The sequence below is a fragment of the Juglans microcarpa x Juglans regia genome, chromosome 2D (assembly GCF_004785595.1).
Source record: "Juglans microcarpa x Juglans regia isolate MS1-56 chromosome 2D, Jm3101_v1.0, whole genome shotgun sequence".
In the NCBI taxonomy this organism is placed as follows: domain Eukaryota; kingdom Viridiplantae; phylum Streptophyta; class Magnoliopsida; order Fagales; family Juglandaceae; genus Juglans; species Juglans microcarpa x Juglans regia.
The window spans coordinates 7,862,006-7,882,388 of NC_054596.1; the positions used below are offsets into that span (position 1 = coordinate 7,862,006).

Here is a 20,383-nt window from a genome sequence, read left to right on the forward strand (position 1 = left end):
TATTTATATATTAATTATCTTAAAATGTTATTTTAAAACAGTATTAATATCGAAACGTTTCGAAATATTTCGTTTGAGTAAATTGACCAGCACGATCCAAAACATTTATTAGAACCCCTGTACTGGCCTGTCCTTTTGGGAGAGCCCAGGGGTAGTCTTGGACATGCGTCGCGTATATAATAGCTACATCCCCGCTCTTCTTCGTTCACAAAACTCAAGACTCTCAGAGCGCGAGAGGAGTCGAGCCCACTTTCTTCAGGTATATTCAATTCTTTTGAATCGTGTTCTCTTCTAATCATACGAACTTTATTCTAAATCCTTAGTTTTCGGTGATTTGTACCGAATGTTCGGCCTCTAATATGTTATGTTTTGGTTAATTGGTCGTAGGTTTAATGTCTGAGTTCCTAATCCTCAGATCTGTTTCAATTTTTCATATTTCTGTTCGTGATCTATTATTCGTTGGCCGTAATAACTATTATTCTTAATTAGGGTTACTTTTGTGCCCATCGAGTGTATAATCGGATTTTTTACTATGGATCTGGTGGAATATGTGGTTGGTAATATGGAATTGTTTGCAATTCAATACGTTTTCTCGGTTATGTTTCGGCTGATCTGTTACTTTCATTTCTGTTCTGAGCGTAACATTGGTCATTCTGGATTTGGGTTAGATCTGATTCTTCAGCTCTGGTAATACGTTCTTTCATAATTGGTTAAGTTCACAGCAAATAGTGTTACGTTACCGTTACTGCAAGTGTTCCCTATAGTTTCTGTTTCATTCAGCCAGAAAATCAAGCTTTCAGCTTTAAGATTTAAGGAAATCTAGTCAATGCAATCATTTCAAAGTGTCCTTACTTTTAAGATTCGCGGTATTAGGAAAGGAATCAATTTTTTTTGTATTAAACAGTGCCCTCCCTTCATCCTTCTCGAGATCCATCAGTGGCTCAAAAGGGTTGATCTGGAATGAGGTCTGAAACAGGATTTATTTATGTTTCGCTTATAATGGAAAAATGGTAGATACGAGATAGTAAGGAGCTTTCTGCTCGACTTACCATCCAGAAATTTATGTATGAATGCATAAAGGAAAATATTCCCCTCTGTTCAATTGTGAGATCTGGATATGGGTTTATCTGTTTCTGATATATGTATGAACATTTTCGTCAGGTTTCAAAGTAGCAAAGCAAAATGGTGAAGATCTGTTGCATTGGTGCTGGATATGTTGGGGGCCCAACAATGGCCGTAATCGCACTGAAGTGCCCATCTATTGAGGTGGCTGTTGTGGATATATCTGTATCCCGGATCACAGCCTGGAACAGCGACCAGCTCCCCATCTATGAGCCTGGCCTCGATGGTGTTGTAAAGCAATGCAGAGGCAAGAACCTCTTCTTCAGCACTGATGTGGAGAAACACGTCTCAGAGGCTGATATAGTGTTTGTCTCTGTCAACACCCCAACCAAAACTCGGGGTCTTGGGGCAGGAAAGGCTGCAGATCTGACATATTGGGAGAGTGCAGCTCGCATGATTGCTGATGTATCAAAATCTAACAAAATTGTGGTTGAGAAATCAACAGTCCCAGTCAAAACCGCTGAGGCGATTGAGAAAATTCTGACGCACAACAGCAAGGGAATCCAATTCCAAATTCTGTCAAACCCAGAATTCCTTGCTGAAGGGACTGCAATTCAAGATCTTTTTAACCCAGACAGGGTCCTCATTGGAGGCCGGGAGACCCCAGAAGGCCAGAAGGCCATCCAAGCATTGAAGGATGTCTATGCTCAGTGGGTCCCTGAGGATCGTATACTAACCACCAATCTCTGGTCTGCAGAGCTCTCAAAGCTTGCTGCCAACGCCTTCTTGGCCCAGAGAATATCCTCAGTTAATGCCATGTCAGCTCTTTGTGAGGCTACCGGGGCAAATGTAACACAGGTATCATATGCAGTAGGTAAGGACTCAAGGATTGGACCCAAGTTCCTCAATTCTAGTGTTGGCTTTGGCGGGTCCTGCTTCCAGAAGGATATTTTGAATCTGGTTTACATCTGCGAGTGCAATGGCCTTCCTGAGGTTGCAGAGTACTGGAAACAAGTAATCAAGATCAATGATTACCAGAAGAACCGCTTTGTGAATCGTGTAGTTGCCTCTATGTTTAACACGGTTTCAAATAAGAAGATTGCCGTTCTGGGTTTTGCTTTCAAGAAAGATACTGGTGACACAAGGGAGACCCCAGCCATTGATGTGTGCAAGGGGCTATTGGGCGACAAGGCCCGACTGAGCATATACGATCCACAGGTCACTGAAGACCAGATCCAGAGGGACCTCACAATGGACAAGTTTACTTGGGACCATCCAATTCACCTCCAGCCAATGAGCCCCACCACTGTGAAGCAGGTCACCGTGGTTTGGGATGCCTATGAGGCAACAAAGGATGCACATGGTATTTGCATTCTGACAGAGTGGGATGAGTTCAAGGCTCTTGATTTCAAGAGGATTTATGATAAAATGCAGAAACCGGCTTTTGTATTTGATGGCAGGAATGTTGTTGACGCAGATAAGCTGCGCGATATCGGTTTCATTGTGTACTCTATTGGTAAACCCCTGGATCCATGGCTGAAGGACATGCCAGCCGTGGCGTAGAAGAAGAGGTGCACTGATCGAGCGGCTGGTGTTGTGGCAAGGAGTCATAGTCTGAGGCAATCAGTTTGATTCTTTATAATTTTTTCTAATGATTTCCATCGTTTCTTACTTTCCCATGGTAGTCAGATAATTGGTATAATTCTGGTGAAAGTAAGAGGCTCTATGTTTTGCCTTATATTATTGTATTCCGAGTTATAATTGTCTGTCTGTTACATGTTTGCTAGAAAAACAAAAACCACTTCCATCGGTTGTTTGGTTTAATCTGCTATTATAATCAGAAAGTTCAAATTTTTCAAAGCATCTGTCTCAATTTCTTATCAAGAGAGTTGCAATTTGATAATTCATATCAGATTATCTGCTCACTATGCAAACTGTTGGATTTGGAATTTACCTCGAATTCATATGGGGCTCTGAGTTGCAACGTTCGTAGAAATGTCAAAAATTATTATTACTTGAGTTATCATATGGGCTGTTGATGAATTGTATTCCAAGCATTGATGAGGAAGGACATCATAATTGTGCAGCTATGATCTTGATTAGGTTGCGTTTGGATGTTGAAGTGAGTTGAGTTGAGTTGAGATGATAAAATATTGTTAGAATATTATTTTTAATATTATTATTATTTTGAAATTTGAAAAGGTTAAATTGTTTATTATATTTTGTGTTGGAATTTGAAAAAATTGTAATGATGAGTTGAGATGAGTTGAGAGTAGTTATGGATCCAAACGAAGCACTTAGAGTTTGGAGATGATAAATGTGAAGGGGAAAAAATACCCATAGCCCATAAATTGGACTCAGCTCATCAAGCCCTCACTAAGGACAAAAATAAAAATGGAGACTAGGAAGAGATAAGAAGGGACAGGAGAGAGAGATGAGAGTTGCAAATGTCAGATAGAGGTAGGGGACAAGAGGGATATGAGAGGCTATAAAGTGTTAGAAGATCAGGAAGGAGAAGGCAAAGGGTTCACGTAAGGGAGATTTGCCAAATCAAGACAAGCTGACATGTACAATAGGGGAGGTCAAGCAAGCCTATAAAAAGGGATGCCCAGACGACTGAACTAATGAAATAGAGAGAACGACAAGGAAGAGATGAACGGATAAAGAGGGATTTTTTATAGATATGAAGAGCTCAAACCTCTCTATACAGTGAAATATAAGGATCCATGAGTGATTATAAACATATATATTATTTTGGAGACTTCTCTCCCCAAACCCATGTAGACGTAGGTATATTGCCGAACCATTTAAATCTTGGTATCATCTCTTTTTACTTTCATAGCGCTGAATTTTCATTCACCCCCATGAACGTACAAAACACCACTGTACAGCTGCACCGGAACACTGTGGGGGGCTTCGAAAAATTCACATTGCGGCACTGCCTATGTGGATTTGCCTAGGCCCGTGAAACACGACATCAACAATGGCATCGTCTGTGGGATCTTTGTTGTCCTAAACCTAGTGTGTCCTTCGTAGGCCGGCAACAACACACTCTCAGAGCTCATGATGTGAAGAAAAACAAACTGAAGCAATGGAAGGAAGAGCTAGAGAACAGACTGTGATAACACAGAAGAAGAATGCAATAAATGTGGATGATGATGATTTTCTGGTGCACACAATAAATTCCGAATAAATGAAGGAAGCATCCTCCAGATATGTACTCCATGTTTCATTACTTTTTAACTTGTTAAAGGTTGGGCGAGTACATTTTGCGTTGCCTAGATAACGCAACACTTACAACCCGAGTGATTGAGCCACTTACTTTCCAGGCTCGGATTTATGTAGAGGCACATACACATCTGGATAGTAAATGAATGCCTGGACGCACAGTGCCCATCATAGCACTGTGTCATATGTATCATACACGGCACTGTGCACTCAAGTGCACAGTGCCATGCATGAATAGTCCATGCATGGCACGGTACATGCCATGCATGGAGAACCAACAGGTGCAAGTCCTGTGCACCCGAGCGACACCCAACGCTGCCGTGTGTGGATGGCGAGAACACCAGGCCACCACAACGGCTACCGACATTTTCTACCGCTGCCGTGGTGGTCACCAGAAGCAAAGGTTGTGCATGGCCGGCCACCACAGGATGTCACCCCGCATGACCAAAAGGCTCACGGCTGCTAGTCGTGAGCCCACCTGACCTTCCGACGGCCACTACCGAGGCCGCTGGAAGTTTATGTCTCTGACGAGCTCGCTCCGTCGCCAAGGGTCGAGTAGGGTGCTCCAATAGAGTCTCTACCATCTAATGGGCTAGTGGTAGCCAGCCGCGAGCCTGACACGACTGCTGGTCGGCAAATTATGGCAACAACCATCCTCCTCCCCTAGGGGGAGGTAGCTTCAACGAAAAGACCACGTGGTCAGCTTGTGCAAGACAATGATCTCACAGCCTAAAAACTATCATAGCACAAGGGGATTTACGGCACCAACCAGGTGGTCTGCTGACCACCTTCATGACTGCCTCAACGGCCACCTCTAGCAGTGGCCATGCGCAAACCAACCTTACGGGTGCATGGTTTTGTGCACCCGAGATGGTCTTGGACTCGTGGTGGACAGTGGTGACAGCCAACTGCCACAATGACCACCGGCATGATCCACCACGACCATGGCAGTCCTCTCCTCGGCAGTCACTCACTAGCATGAAGACCCCCACTTGCTCGGTAAACTACATACACGGTCTCCTCAGCTCAGTAACCATCTACACAGAGCTCTTCAGCCCAATAACCACCCACACGGGTTACTCAGCTCGGTAACTACAAAATTCATGGGAAATCCTCAACTCGGAAAGCACTACACGGGATGAACATGCACGGAGTCCCTCAGTTTAAAGCCACTATATGGTCAGCTATTGCACGGGATGACACTTTGCCTGCACATGAAGACGCATGATATTTGCAATATACAGAAATGTTAATACAACGGAAACCACCAAGTTGAGAAAGTAAGATCTAGCCTGTTCATGCTCAAGAGTCACCCTCATGAAAAACTATTGTTTGGAGATCACCTCATGGGAGCATACACTTCAATGCACGGATCCTTTAGCTCGGAAACCATTGCACATGAAGCACATACTCAGAAATTATCGCACGACTACATCTGCCATATACTATAAGATACCTCACCTGCTTATGAAGCCCATGGCGGACCAAACTAGTCGGGCAGACAAAATTGATAAAATTACACAACTTGCATAAGACTTTTTTGTTCTGCTCAACTCGGATTTTTTTGCTCGGCTCGGTAGGTTTGATGTTTTTGCTCTGTTCAGCTTTCCTGCTCAATTCAACTTTCCTGCTCGGCTAGGCTATTCTGCTCTGCTCTGCTGCGTTATTTTGTTCTACGCGGCTAGGTTTTTCTGTTCGGTTTGGTGTTTCTGCTCGGTTCGGCTTTCCTGCTCAGCTATGCTATTCTGCTCTGCTTTGCTGTGCTATTTTGTTCTGCATGGTTTGGCTTCTCTGCTCGATTCGACTTCTTTGATCAGTTCAACTTTTCTACTCGGCTCGATTTTCCTACTTGGCTCGGCTATCCTGCTTGACTCTGCTGTTCTGCTCTGCTCTGCTGCGTTATTCTGCTTTGCATTGCTGCACAAACAAGCACAGACTCTCCCTGACTAAACAACAACTCCAGGTTCGTTACTCTCAAAGTTCTATGAATTCTGTTTCTACTAACGAAGTTATTTCTACCATTGGAACGAACTGTCGGGAGCGAAAGATCAAGAACCGCCCTACCTACCAAGAAACAAGCTTGGTCTCTAGATCGGCCATGAAATATAAAGCATAGGAACCGAGCCATGAGCTCTGATCTACTAATAGCTATTCTCAACGTAGTCATTTTCTTGTCGAGTTTCATGCAAAATGAGATGCGTTCGTGAGGGAGCAGAGCCCTCGTGCTCTACCAACCTATTAAGTGTCAATCCACGAAGTATAAAATACAGGAACCGAGCCATGAGCTCTGACCTGCTAACAGTTATTCTCAACGCAGTTTAAATGACTTGCCGAGCTTCATGCAAAGTTACTGGTGCATTGACAGTGATAGAATCTCCATCAACTGAATCTTCATCAACAAAACTGAGTCACTAGACTCTCGCGAGCTCCACATTCACGCTTTATGTGGTCGTGTCCATCTCCCGCACCATTCGAACTCTGCGCTTGCATCATACGCGGTCGAGTCCAAGTCTCACACTATTCGAGCTTCGCGCTCGAGCCTTACCCGGTCGAGTCCATCTGAGGAAATAGGAGCAAAAAGAAACTGAGAAAACATGAGCGAAAAGAACCTGGAGAAATAGAAGAGAAAGAAAAACTGAGAAAATAGGAGCAGAAACAAAACCTGAGGAAATACAAGAGAAAGCAAAAACTGAGGAAATATGAGCAAAAAGAAACTGAGGAAATAGGAACACAAAAAATTTTCTTTTTAATACCCATAGTCCATAAATTGGGCCCAGCTCTCCAAGCCCTCACTAAGGACAAAAAGGGAGACTAGGAAGAGATAAGAAGGGACAAGAGAAAGATGAAGGCTGCAAATGTCAGAGGGAGGTAGGGGACAAGAGGGATATGAGAGGCTATAAAGTGTCAGAGGATCAGGGGGAGAAGGCAAAGGGTTCACGCAAAGGAGACTTGCCAACTCAAAGCAGCCTGTCATGTACAGTAGAGGGGTCAGGCAAGCCTATAAAAGGGAATGTCCAAACAACATTAAAGGGGATGACTGAACTAATGAAATATATAGAACGACGTGGAAGAGACGAACGGATAAATAGGGATTTTTGACAAATAGGAAGAGCTCCAACCTTCTTTATATAGTGAGACATGAGGATCTATGAGTGATTGTAAATATATATATTATATTGGAGACTTCTCTCCCCAAACCCCCGTGGACGTAGGCATATTGCTGAATCACGTAAATCTTGGTGTCATCTCTTTTTTATTTTTATAACGCTTATTTTCCATTCACCGCTATGGACGTACAAAATACCACTGTATAGCCACCGCTGGGGGCTCTGAAAAATTCACATCGCGGCACTACTTGCATGGATTTGCCCAGGCCTGCGAAACACGACATCAACAATAAATTTATTTATTCAGCAACACTAATCCACATTGGCGTGACAATAGCCAAAAAAAAAACACCTGCCCACTTTGGACGATTAGATCAATTTATTTAAGATAAGATCATAAGATTAGCATTGTTCAACTATTAAAATTATTAATTTATCAAATATTCAAACTCTATAATTTAATTTATATTTTAAGTTTCAATCATATCAACTCATAGATCTTCCTTTCTCAAAATAATAATAATAAGAAAAAAAAACTAAGAGATTTTTCTTATCTTCGATCAAACTTTAACAAAGTATCTTCCCTTGAAAAAATAGAGTTATAAATTTTAGATAATTATGATTAAAATAATAATTTATTCTATACTTTTTAATTGTTAATTTTGAGATGATGTGATTAAATTAAAGTGAATTTTTATTAATAATAATTATATTAAAGTTGTATATGAATAGTAACTCTCTAGTTACCTGAGAAAATAACAAGACAAATGATATTATATCTTTAATTTATACCACTAACTCGTGACTTATTAAAATTTTAAAAAATATATATTTAAAATAAAATAATATATATGTTTTTAATTTTTTAATAAATCATATCACACCGCATTATTATATAAGAGAATAAAATAAGTGATATAATTTTTTTTTATTATGGAAACAACTCATTTCATTAATGATAAGTTACAATTGTGACTTATCAGTACATGAAAAATTCAGACTATAAACCAAACTACGTATCAGCTCTGAGGCTTCCCCACACACAAATTCTTTTGTGGCGGACATTGTCTTAACTTCTAAAAACTCTCTCCTAACAGAGAAAGCGCTATGTAAAAACAGAACTTCACGACCCCCTCTGTCCTCTTAGGGAGGAAGAGTACGAGATACTGCTATGGACATTAAATTCAATAGCCTGTCTTTATTATAATACTAACTAAAATAACAAAAAACTACAAATAAAAACACATAACCAACTACAAAGCCACAATCACTGGCTTGAACCCGGACATCACGCCTACCGCAAGTATCGGCAACTCAAGCCCTGACGACACGAGCACCCAGCTCACGCACGGACAAACAGCCTCCACTGCGCAGGCAGCACCTACGCACGAGTATTGGCCATTCAAGCACCTACCGTAACATCGCCCGCCTCTCTCGAACACAGCTCTTGCCCCATATTGCGTCCGATCCAAAGGCTCAACACCTCACTCGGGTTTAAAAAAAAAAAAAACTGAACAATGAAACGAATGAACAGTGCACATAGCATCGACAGTGGCGCGTGCAGTTCACTGGTCACTCTGGAAGGAAAGTCGATAGTCAAACTTAGAAGTCCCGATGTTGAGGATTCCGGAGAAGCCGAGAGTGGCGTCGGTAGAAGGCTCCCCAGTGGCGCGTGATGGACACATGCAGATGAGATCCGAAAACTTCCTCCCGCGCGTGCGGGCTACGCTCCACTCCGATGGACGCCGAATTCGGTGGTCTTGAAGATCGGCGGCTGGGCATCGTCCTAGTGGAGCGCGTGTTGAAAAGCGACGGCTGAAAAGACCCGAACGGCAATTCTCTCTTATTTGGCCTAAAAACACAAAAACTAAACAAAAAAAAAAAAAACAAACAACACAGACAATAGGAGAAGGGAGCGAAAGAAAAAGAGATGAGGGGGGAGGAGCTCTCGCTAATTCTGAGTCTGTGAGGGTTTAGGGAGAATGGAGAGATTTTTTCTAGTGAGAGAGGGGAATTTGTAGATATATAAATGATATAAATTAGTAACGTGATAGCATTACTCAAATAATAATTTCCGAAGAGAATGACAGTTTTACGAGATTAACCTGACAGGATCATCTTACGTGATTTTCCTGGGCTGTCCCCACCCCACTGTCCGGAAATCCCATTTTTTCCAGAGGGTCATCTTACGTAATTTTCTTCAGATTCTTGACTCCTTCAGTCGTCTCACTTTTCTCTTTTTCGGCGTCCTGGATCAAATGTTCGTATCCTCGGATCACCGAAACGATAAAATTTGTACCAAAAGCTATGTTCTTAAAAAACTGTAAATCTTTTGGGTCCATTTCCTCATCCCAATCACTGTAATTCCGATCCAGATTCCTACCGATCCCTCGATCGGATCTCTTAATTTGATCTTTCTTAGTCCGATTCACTCTTTCCTCTGAGGATTTATTCCAATTTTACGCCTGTGTTTCTTGATTTCGATTCTAGGGTTAGGGTTTCTGAAAAATTGTGGGAAACTTTTCGATTTCGTTAACCTGTAAATCTTAGTGCGTGTATGGCTTTACGATGATCCAAATCCATCTGGGTTGTTCGTAATTCCCCGGATTCTTTTGAAAACTTGAGCAGTTTTTTGGATTTCCTCGAACTTTTCATTTTTTAAATTATTTGTATCAGTATATTTGGATACAAGTTGTATTATATATCTTGATTTCTTATAAACCTGTGCTTCTTCCTTTGAAACTAGGATCTAGAACTTTGAGGATTTGGGGGTTCTATAAACTGGGTTTTGATTTGTCTTTTTTTATTTGCTCACCTCCCCATCCGTTGCTATTTTTCTTTTTCAGTAACTCTCCAGGTTACACCAGAGCTTGCAGCTGAGGTATAATTTTATTGTTATTAATTTAGTAAAAGTTATTTTTGTTATTTTAATGTAGGTGCTTATTTTTAATAAGTAAAAATAAGTTCAAATCATATAATTGCAATACTGATTAAGCATCAGAAAAATTCTATATTGGAAAGAAAAAGGAACGAAATAGACTTAAAGAAAACGATACACGACATTCAAATATGTTCTTTGTTTGTAATGTTTCAAATATTTTGATCAGAATGAGTTAGCGTACTTGATTTTCAGAAAATAGGGAAAGGACATATTAAGTCAAGAAATTAAATATTTTGTGGACTACTAATGGGAATTGGTTCTCGTGGATAACTCTGGAAATTGTAGCCATAAACTGTAGCATGTGTAGGATAATTATTCCAGTTGGTGTGTATTATATTTAGATGGTAAGAAGGCACTTATCAAAACGATTGTAAGAAGTAAGAATGATGATACAAAGTTGACGCCTTCTCATTTTTAATTGGAATTTCACATCATGGAATTTGGTGGTCCGTTTTTTAAGAAGATGGGTCAAAACATAAAGATGTACATCAATTGAATGTAGGCTTGAATTGAAACTTATATTTGGTTCCGTGATGTCAGTGTCAGCTCTAGAGTTCTAGTGGTATTTAGCTACCCTTAAATCATACTGGCCGACAATAATTATCATTTCATATTTGCATTTGTAAATCTCAGCTCTTTATCCTATTGGAAAATATAAGGTTTCTTATTTAGCTGCTTATAGCATTTTTGTTCTGATTGCTTTGAATAAGTGAATTTGATTTTTTGAAATATACATTAGCTTGAATTAAATACTTGGACCAAATGACATTCCTTCTCCCAGAAATTGTGAGTTGGGGAGTGATGTCACAGGTATAAGAGTTTTGATTTACCCAAAAATAGAAAATAAAAAAGAAATCATTATTTTCTTCCTATTTTAAAGTACCCGGTTTACTAATCTCTGCTTCACATGAAATCTACAATTACTATGAACTTTGCATATATTTAATGTTTTGACTCTCTCAAGCTAATTCTGGCTTGTAGGGCAAAAATGATGCACAAGCGGCCTTTTGTTGACGAGGATTCTTATGATATTGCTTCTAAGCAACCAAGATTGGAGGAACATGCTAGTCAGGTTGCTCATACTATCGACACCGACACGGTCTCTTCTATCAATGCTCCTGAGAAGCCCCAAACAGGTAATATATGGTTGATATTTTCATTTAAGTTGTTGGAGATTCTTGGTGAGGGAAAATTATATATTTTTTTGTGTCATCCCAACTGGTCTTGCTATAAATAAGATGCATTTGATAGTTTTGTGCATATAACAACTTGGCGAAGTTGCCTTAGATACTGAAGTATTTAGAATTTCTTGCTTAAGTTTTTTTTTTTTTTTTTTTTTTTTTTCCTTTTACAAACACACAATGTAAAGATCCCCCCCCCCCCCCCCCCCCCCCCCAAAAAAAAAAAAAAAAAATCATTACAAGTTCTTGATACATCGGTTGGTGTTATTAGATGGATTTTGAGTAAGGAATCTTGTGTACTTGGGCTTTGCTTAGATTTCTATTAACAAAATTATTTACTTAGCAACAAAAAAATGGTGACTTAGTTTGTGTTTTTTCACATATATAGTTACTTTGAATCAAACAACAGGTCGTGGCTGTGACTTTCTTTGTGGTAAAATTATTTGAAAAATCTTTATATATCTTTTTTTCCACTGACAAATAAACTTGCATTGGACCTTTCTCATTGAATTTCTTATCACTTGCATATCTTTCATCAATCACATCAGGATTAATGCCACCACGGTTTATTGTTTATATTTCAATTCAGTTTTAAACCTGACCTAATTCCCATATGAAGATGGTGAAGGTGGGGCCAAGTTTACTAAATTTCAAGACGAAGGCAGGCTTGTAAATGACTCAGCCACTGAAGTCTCAATTGAGACCAAGGTACTAGAAACTGGTGTTTCTAGCAGCATTTCCAATTTTTTGTGGGTTAACGAAAGAATTATTGGAGCTGATGTTAGATCAGAGGCAGCAGCTCATTTATCATTTTTTCCAGAATTTTTTCAACCTGGACACCAGCTAAAAGCTTTATATCACTCTGATGAGCTCTATTCATCCCTTTTCAATTGTCCTCCTACAAAGCCTGTTTCTGTTGGACCAGAGCATCAAGCTTTTGTTCCAGAATGGGGTGTACAGCCTCTGAATAACTCTTCACATCTGGATCAGTCAGATGGAGGCCTTTTCATTGATGATATTAATGAGATGCTGATGGGTAAATGTGTTATTCCAATGCCTGACCTTGAAGCATCTACAAACTCTTGCTATGAAAGTGGCCAAACCAGACATGACTGTAGGTGCCTTGATGAGGGTTCTGTAAGGTGCGTGAGACAACATGTAATGGAAGTCAGAGAGAAGCTAAGGGAAAATCTTGGCCGTGAGATATTTGAGGAGTTGGGGTTTGGTGAGATGGGAGAGGAGGTTGCGAAGAAATGGACTTTAGAGGAAGAACGGGCCTTCCATGAGGTTGTCCTTTCTAACCCTGCTTCATTGGATAAAAACTTTTGGGAGCATCTCTTGGCAGTTTTCCCTTCTCGGACAAAGAAGGATCTTGTTTGCTATTATTTCAACATCTTTGTACTTCGGAAACGTGCTGAGCAGAATAGATTTGATCCGCTAAACGTTGATAGTGACAATGATGAATGGCTGAAGAGTGAACTCGAACCACTAGAGGAAGATGAAGACTCTGTGGTGGAGTCTCCTTTTGATCAAGCTGCTGCCGTATATTATCAGGAAGATCAAATTGATTTCCTTGAAGACATTGAGGTTGGGGAAGAGGTGAATAATTGTGAAGATGGTGCTGACATTGTAAGTTGCAGGGTTGGATCCGACGAAGAGGATGAAGGAGATATAGATGATATTTCAGGGACACATGTTACTAATTCCGTTGGTGATTGTCGTGGTGATGTTGATTTAGAGCTTTGTGGTAAAATTTCCTGTAGTAATGGTGAGGATGATGTTCAAGATGACTCCTGCACATCATACGAGTGTCAGCAGGGCAGGGTCGATACTTGTGGTCCACCTGATGCAAGGATTGATGCTAGAGAGTCCAGTGAAGAATGAAACACTTGAAGATGCATCTTAGAAAATAGTTGAGTGGTTGATCACATTCCATCATACATTTATGAGCCTTGCAATAGTGAATGGTAGGTGGGCAAGAGTTGATTTTACCCATATGCAGTTTGGATGAAGATGTTTCCTTTGAGGAATCTTGCATGATGGCAGGTGCCAAGTATCAAATGCAGCCGATTGTTTCCTCTGGTTCTCTTATTCCCATCAAAAGACAGCTATCAAATACAACTGACTGTTCCCTCTGGTTCGCTCGGTACCATATTAGTCATCCGGGGCATCACTCGTTCCATTCCTTTCAAGGGTCGGATGGAATTTTATACAAAATTTCAAAGAGATGGCTAATTCAGTTTTCCTTGTAAGATCATATGCGCGTTGGAAGAGGTAGAACCATTTAGTATATTCTCAGGAAATCATTGATCTCCGTGAGTGTCAAATAAATACTAAGAAATTTTGCATTGAAGTTAGCATCTTGCAGAACACTCATCTGCAAAAACCAAATCCTGTTTATCTTTATCAGGATTAGCTTGAGAATGGCATGTGACTCATTTCTGAATGCCAAAGGGCTTCGATGAATCTTTGTAGCACGCACAGGCGATGCTCTTTCTTGTATATGTCTCGTATACTTGGGGTTTTTCCTTGCTCTTTCTTGTATATGTCTCGTATAATTGGGATTTTTCCTTTCGTCTGGGTCAAATTGATTATTTTTGTCATGTTTTGCTATTGATTTATTTATCAGTGACTATGCGTCTTATCCCTATGCTTAAAACTCTGCTGTCTGGACGGCTACTGAGCATGACAAATGTCAAAAATCCTCACCATAGTCTTGTATTAAGCTTTCCTAGGTACTTCTGCCAACAATATACAGCTATATTCTCCCAATCAGCTCCAGATGATCCAAAATATTATGTACCTGGAATTTTCTTTTCTTTTTCTTTTCGTTTCCTTTTTCGCATTAAGAGCGTAAATGACATTAAGGCCACCATCTCTTTCGCAGACAAGTTCTGTTTCCTGAAATGATCAGAAAAGAAAACTTATTTCCATCAGAAAGACAACGCAAGGAAAAACCGATCTGAAAATAAAAAAAGTATTCTTTTATTTCCGATCATAAAAGAATAGTAGCTAAAAAATAAATATTTTTTTTAGTGTTAGATATATTCATGGATTGTGCAAATACTGTTAATTTCTTTTGAAAAAGAATGTAGTTCACTATTAAAAAATTAATTTTTTATATAGATCTTATATTTATTTATTTTTTTTTTTAAAAATACGAACTCTTACACACTATAACTGAATATGATTAGCATGAGGCTGATCTAGCCAACTTGGTACTCAGGACGGCCGGCTACATGTTTCCTGGATCTGAGATTCTGAGCCATGTTGGCCAGGCTGTTAATGCCTCTCTCAAGTCACTACTAACAAAGAAAATCCTCAGAATCTCCCATCTGCTAACACCTTAAAAGAAATAAACAATTCAGGATTGATGCAACAGCTTAATTTAACTTGTCAAAGTTTTCTTAGACCTCATCTTGGCTTCATTCCCAAAGAAAATAGTTTGACCTAAATTCATATAATATTAGTACATTCTGATGGCATAGGTGACTGCAGACTCAACATTCCATAAAATAAAATCAATATATTCAACCATGAAGTTACTTACACCTTAAACCCCATGATGTCCTTTGAGTGCAATTGATTGAGTATTAACTCTTTTTCCAAGTGAAGGAAATCACAAAGAATAAAGAGTGGCGGCTGGTCCTCTGGAGCCTTTTGTGTGGGGTATGCATCCCTAAGAGCAAGACAAAAATTAAGGAATGGAATGGATGCAGACTGTTGGTTTCAGTGTGGCATTCATACCTAAGAACATGATCTGATGGAAAAACCTAGGCCGTTGGATGAAAGTAAGTCCCAAAGGAAAATGGGTGTCAGTTTAATTAGTGTTTATTATTATTACTTTCATGAGTTCACGAGGAGTTGGATTGAAGTAATCTCCTTTTATCTCACTTTGTTTGGTGACCTTCATCTTTTGTCACCTTCTTGGATTTTGTACTTCTAAAACAACACTCATTTTTCTTGTCTTGATGAATTTACAATAAAGAAAGATGAATTTTATTTTCACTTTGTCGCTACATTGCTATGCCCTGATTGACATAATCCTTAGCTTCCAAAATCGAGGTCTGGAATTCGAAACCTCCTTCTCCCAAATGTATCAAAAAAAAAAAAAAAAAAACCAACTAACAATCTTTATTTATCATAGAAATGTTACTCATCATTATTTAAGTCATCAACTATCTGTCAATTATTTGATATCACATTAAGAGATAATGAAAGAATACAGTAAATTTATTGATGTTAATATTAATAGAAAGCATGTAAATCAGTCTCAGAGGGATATGCATTTTTTTCTATAAATTTTTTATTTCATGTTATCGTGACTATTAATACCATTATTTCTTATGCACATAACACTGTTGTTGATAAAAATTTTCCATATGTTTTAAGGAAAACGAGAAGACACAATAAGCAATAGATAGAACTCTTCAGAGCATGAGCGCACATCACAGCTAAAATCCATGATAATTATAAATGACAGAAATGGTGGAGTCAAGAGAAGGGTAAATCAGTGCGTAGGAGTTAGGAGGAGACTAGGACACCACTCAAATGCTTGCCTTGTTTACCACGCAATCTTTTATACTTTCCAGTACAGCATCACCCATGAGATCCCTCACCCTTTTTATCTCTTTTAATACCTTTCTTTGTTCCTATTCGTATCCATTACTGGCACTGCCAAACAGTGGTGCAGTAACAAAACTCTTTTATCTCGACGTTCTGCTTGCATACTTTTAGTAGCCAGAGAAAGAGGGAGAGAGTGAGCAAAAGAAACCGCTCTGAATCGGGCTTCTTTGGGGGCTTAAGATCTTGTTCTTACCGTTAAGGACCTTGAGTTCTCAAAGGTTTTTTTTTTTTGTTCCCTCTACAGCACTTCCGAAAGTAAGAACCCCAATGATATGCTTGCTAACCTTGTTCTTTTCTCCTCTTGGTCTCGCTTGATTCCCCTGTTTGTTGATCATTCTTTTGTTTTTTCCCGGAATGTGAGAAAATCCAGCTTTCTTGGAAAATTTTGACCTTTTGCCTGGGTTTCTGATCTGGGTTTCTTCTTCTGGTTTTGGTGAGTTGAAGTTTCACTTTCTTGGTAAATTTGTTGAACTTTTTAGATAATTCTTAGATGGATCAAGATCAAGAACAGAGGCATCTGTGCAAGCTCTGCAATAAGAGTTTTCTGAGTGGCAGAGTCTTGGGAGGTCACATGAGGTGCCATATGAGCAAGAATCCATCCAAAAGACTGAAAAAGGTGATTAAAAACAACATGGATCTTGAAGGCGATGACCATGCTGGTTATGGCCTAAGAGAAAACCCTAAGAAGTCTTGGAAGTCTTCACGCTCAGACAAGGGTACTTCAGGGCAAGAAATTGTATGTAAAATGTGTGGCAAAGAGTTTGAGTCACTGAGAGCTTTGTTTGGTCACATGAGGCATCACTCAGGAAGACAAAGAAGTAGAATTCACTGTAAAGAATGTGGCGAAGGGTTTGCGTCACTGAGAGCACTCACCACCCACAAGAAGAGCCACTCTGAAAGATTTGAGGCATGCGTTGAATCACGGACTAGTTCAAGCCAGCAGATGGAACTAGACAACCAATCGAACAGTGAAAACCTGGGGCTGGTGCGGAGAAAGAGATCAAACAGAATGAGGTACAAGATTTGTCCAAACTCTTCGTTTTCTAGTTTAAATGTATCTTTTTCCTCGAAGGAAATTGAGCCAGAAGTAGCTGAGGTAGCTCTGTGCTTGGTGATGCTGTCTAGAGGTGTAACCAATTGGAATGTATTTTGCTCAGTTACTGAGTCTTCCGATAATGATTCTGTGGCTTTTGAGGTCAAGTCATCTGGACAAACTAAGCGAATTTCCAATGATGATAAGGGTGGGATTTTTGTTCCTTGCGAAGTTGATGATTCTTTCAAGACGAAGAAACAAAGGGTGGACGATTCCGATTCTTATGCTTCACATTCTAAGGTTGTCTTAGCTGAGAAAAGAGTGTCCGAATTTTGTGAAAATGACTGTGTGTTTGGAAGTGCTGAGGAAAAGAAGCTTGGATTGGAAGTTCCTGCTGAATACAAGATGCCTAAACTGGATGACGTGTCCGGAGGTGAAATAGAAAAGGATAATCATAATGAGATGAAAATCAAACCCACTGAAGTAGAATGGGATGAAGCTTTCCCAGAAGGTGATGGATTGGATCCAGCTGATTCGGGATTTATGAAGCCTGGTTTAAGCAATAAAACAAGGATTGATGCTTGTGATGCTCTGTTGAGGGGAAACTCTTGCAAGATGTCTACTTCTGACGCTGAAATCCTAAATAATTCTTGGAAGAAAACTCAATATAAGTGCAAGACCTGCAACAAGAACTTCCACTCTCATCAGGCACTTGGAGGCCACCAGTCAATACACAGACCTAAAAATTTATCTGAATTGAAAATTCAGAACTGTGGAAAAAGCAGCCGGGGTGACACTGTTACTGAAACTGAGGGTAGCTGCAAGCTTATCAATATTGAATGCAAGGAGAATTTGGTGGAACAGGAGAGGAGTGGAGGGTCTCTGGCAAGTTATGAGTTCAGGGAGACCAAGGAACACAAGTGCGATCTCTGCTTTAAGGTTTTTGCATCAGGCCAAGCTTTGGGTGGTCACAAGAGGGCTCATTCGGTTAAAAACTCTGAGACCACAGCTGAAGAGACTGTGGTAATAAAGCAACAAATTTCTACTATCTGTGATTTAGTTGACCTTAATATCCCAATCATTCTTGAAGAAGAGACCAACTCTGATGTAGGAATCAAGTCATGGTGGGTTGGAAATGATCAGAAGCATGAACTGACAATGGGTCTACTCCCTAGTTGAGAAAAGCGATTTCCATTGATGGATACCATGTAGTTTCTAGTGGCTTGGATTGCAGATTTGAAGATAACCCATGTAGAGGCGATGCTTCCCCTTAACGTTGGACAGCCCATGGGGGCTAATTTTTGTTCCACCTCCATATCTTCATTTGTTTGTGACGAATTTCCATAATTGGTGAATGAAGATCATTCATACATTTTTTTTTTGGAACCCTGATTTGTCCCATTTTTTCCCCTACGGTCTGATAATTTGATCGATATAGATCCTTTGCATTCTAATCGCTTTCCATATCGATCAGTGAAAACAGATGAACAGGAGTGTTACAGTTGATGCCTTTTTGCCTATTTATGCATCTCAATTTATGGTTTGAAGAGTTGAACAATAAAGCAGAACATGGGATTTTAGATACAAAAATAATAATAATGCAATTTTTGGGCTTCTTTTTCCGTGTTTAATTTTAGAGTAATATTTCACACAGTCGTGCAGTGCGCAAGCGAGCGGGTAAAGGAACAACCTGCACTGTGGACAGCTTGAGCTTATGGGGCCCTTTTAGCTTCTGTGAGTTTATTCACCTGCTTAACTTTGTCCAGTTTCAAGTCTCTCACACACAGACACACACATATACAAGTTAACATCTTTATTGCCTAACAATATATAGCAACAGAAAAAGCCCTATAATCCAAGTTAACATCTTTTAGCTTTGGCTCACATTTCCCCTTTTTGCTTCTGCATCAGAGTTGGCAATTCAGGCACGAACTTTGCTCTCTTGGTTTGGTCACTCTAAACACGGCCTACTTTATTAGGATACTCTCTCTCTCTCTCTCTCTCTCTGACACCACAAGTACAAGCATTGATAAAAATCTGCATGGAATAATGTTAGGATGGTGCCACAATTAATTAGAACGCATGAAAAGGTCATGTACATGTGAGTTTGCACACCATAACTTTGTCTTCTCTGGGTAGGGCCATGTGCATGCCCTGCAATACTTTTTTAATAAACATCGAAACAGTGACTCCAAGCTTTCGGTGGAATCTAGGTTCTATTGGAGGTGACTTTATGATGCTGCCATTGGCTAATGAATGTAACCTGTTTGGTTTGGATCTCCCTTACATACAAAAACTTAAAAATCAAATCTTGTTTGCTTCCTCTAATCAAATTTTAAAGCCTTTTTAAGGCAACAACGATGACATAAAAGAACATGGTACTGAATCCTAAAAGCTTAAGGCCCACTTAAGCCCAAATCCTACTGTCCTCATTCCCTCAGGTTCAGTCATCTCCTGTCTGTCTGACATGCACAGACTTTCTGTAACGAAATGAATTATAGTACACCTCTCTCTCTCTCTCTCTCTCTCCTGCTTTTCTAATTCCCCACATGTATGATACATTGATACTACCCTCCAAACCATATCCCAAGTTCCCATTCTGCCGCTCTGCGCTCCTCACTTGACCCCCATCACTTGCACGACGTCCTTGGTGTCGAGTGTCAGACTCCTACTCCTCCCTAAGCTCGTACCCACTACCCACACGCCCATTTGGATCGTACGGTCACCACCACCATGACGGATGGTACGAGATCTTCCGGCTTACTAATCGGACGCACGCTAATTCGCAGAACTGTGCCGCCAAGGTGTCCGTCCGGAAATACTGGATGGAACTGTCGGTGAACCGTTTTTCCATATACAACTTTTTTTTTTTCCCGTACTTTTGGCAATGTTCTATCGTGTTCTAACTTTTTCTTTCCCGTCTTTTTAAAAATCTTGGCTTTGGTGCGGAATTGGTTACTAAGAAAGTGCAGGAAAGGAAAGAAAGTTTGACTCTTTTTAAATAATATCTTTTTACAATAATATTTTTTTTTCTTTTTACCTCCGTTCATCAATGCACAGTCCCACTCAGGAGTCAGGACCACAAATAAAATTTCTCTTACTTAACATACAAGGGGTTAGCTCTTCCGATGGTTTAACCATGGTGGTTGATGAGCAATGTCAGAAATTGCAAGGCAAAGAAGCACTACTTTTGTGTGCAAAAGTA

At 39.9% G+C, this 20,383-nt stretch overlaps 3 protein-coding genes across 3 annotated transcripts; all 3 read left to right on the forward strand.

Moving 5' to 3' along the window:
- Positions 1-131: 131 nt before the first annotated feature.
- LOC121248303 (UDP-glucose 6-dehydrogenase 1-like) lies at positions 132-2,832 on the forward strand. Its single transcript, XM_041146728.1, has 2 exons — positions 132-259; positions 1,162-2,832. The coding sequence occupies exon 2, from the start codon at positions 1,183-1,185 to the stop codon at positions 2,623-2,625; it is 1,443 nt and encodes a 480-aa protein (XP_041002662.1). The 5' UTR covers positions 132-259; positions 1,162-1,182; the 3' UTR covers positions 2,626-2,832.
- Positions 2,833-9,471: 6,639 nt separating this feature from the next.
- Positions 9,472-14,122, forward strand: LOC121248305. Its single transcript, XM_041146733.1, has 3 exons — positions 9,472-10,278; positions 11,320-11,474; positions 12,139-14,122. Exons 2-3 carry the CDS (start codon positions 11,327-11,329, stop codon positions 13,401-13,403), a joined length of 1,413 nt encoding a protein of 470 aa, XP_041002667.1. The 5' UTR covers positions 9,472-10,278; positions 11,320-11,326; the 3' UTR covers positions 13,404-14,122.
- Positions 14,123-15,882: 1,760 nt separating this feature from the next.
- LOC121248287 lies at positions 15,883-18,587 on the forward strand. The gene has a single exon (XM_041146705.1). It carries the CDS (start codon positions 16,636-16,638, stop codon positions 18,355-18,357), a length of 1,722 nt encoding a protein of 573 aa, XP_041002639.1. The 5' UTR covers positions 15,883-16,635; the 3' UTR covers positions 18,358-18,587.
- The last annotated feature ends 1,796 nt before the right edge of the window (positions 18,588-20,383 follow it).

Excerpts from the sequence above, each read along its gene's own strand:
- LOC121248303 (XM_041146728.1), top strand. The coding sequence starts at position 1,183 with ATGGTGAAGATCTGTTGCATTGGTGCTGGATATGTTGGGGGCCCAACA.
- LOC121248305 (XM_041146733.1), top strand. The coding sequence starts at position 11,327 with ATGATGCACAAGCGGCCTTTTGTTGACGAGGATTCTTATGATATTGCT. Across the intron at positions 11,475-12,138 it reads TCCTGAGAAGCCCCAAACAG|ATGGTGAAGGTGGGGCCAAG; the intron begins GTAATATATGGT and ends TCCCATATGAAG.
- LOC121248287 (XM_041146705.1), top strand. The coding sequence starts at position 16,636 with ATGGATCAAGATCAAGAACAGAGGCATCTGTGCAAGCTCTGCAATAAG.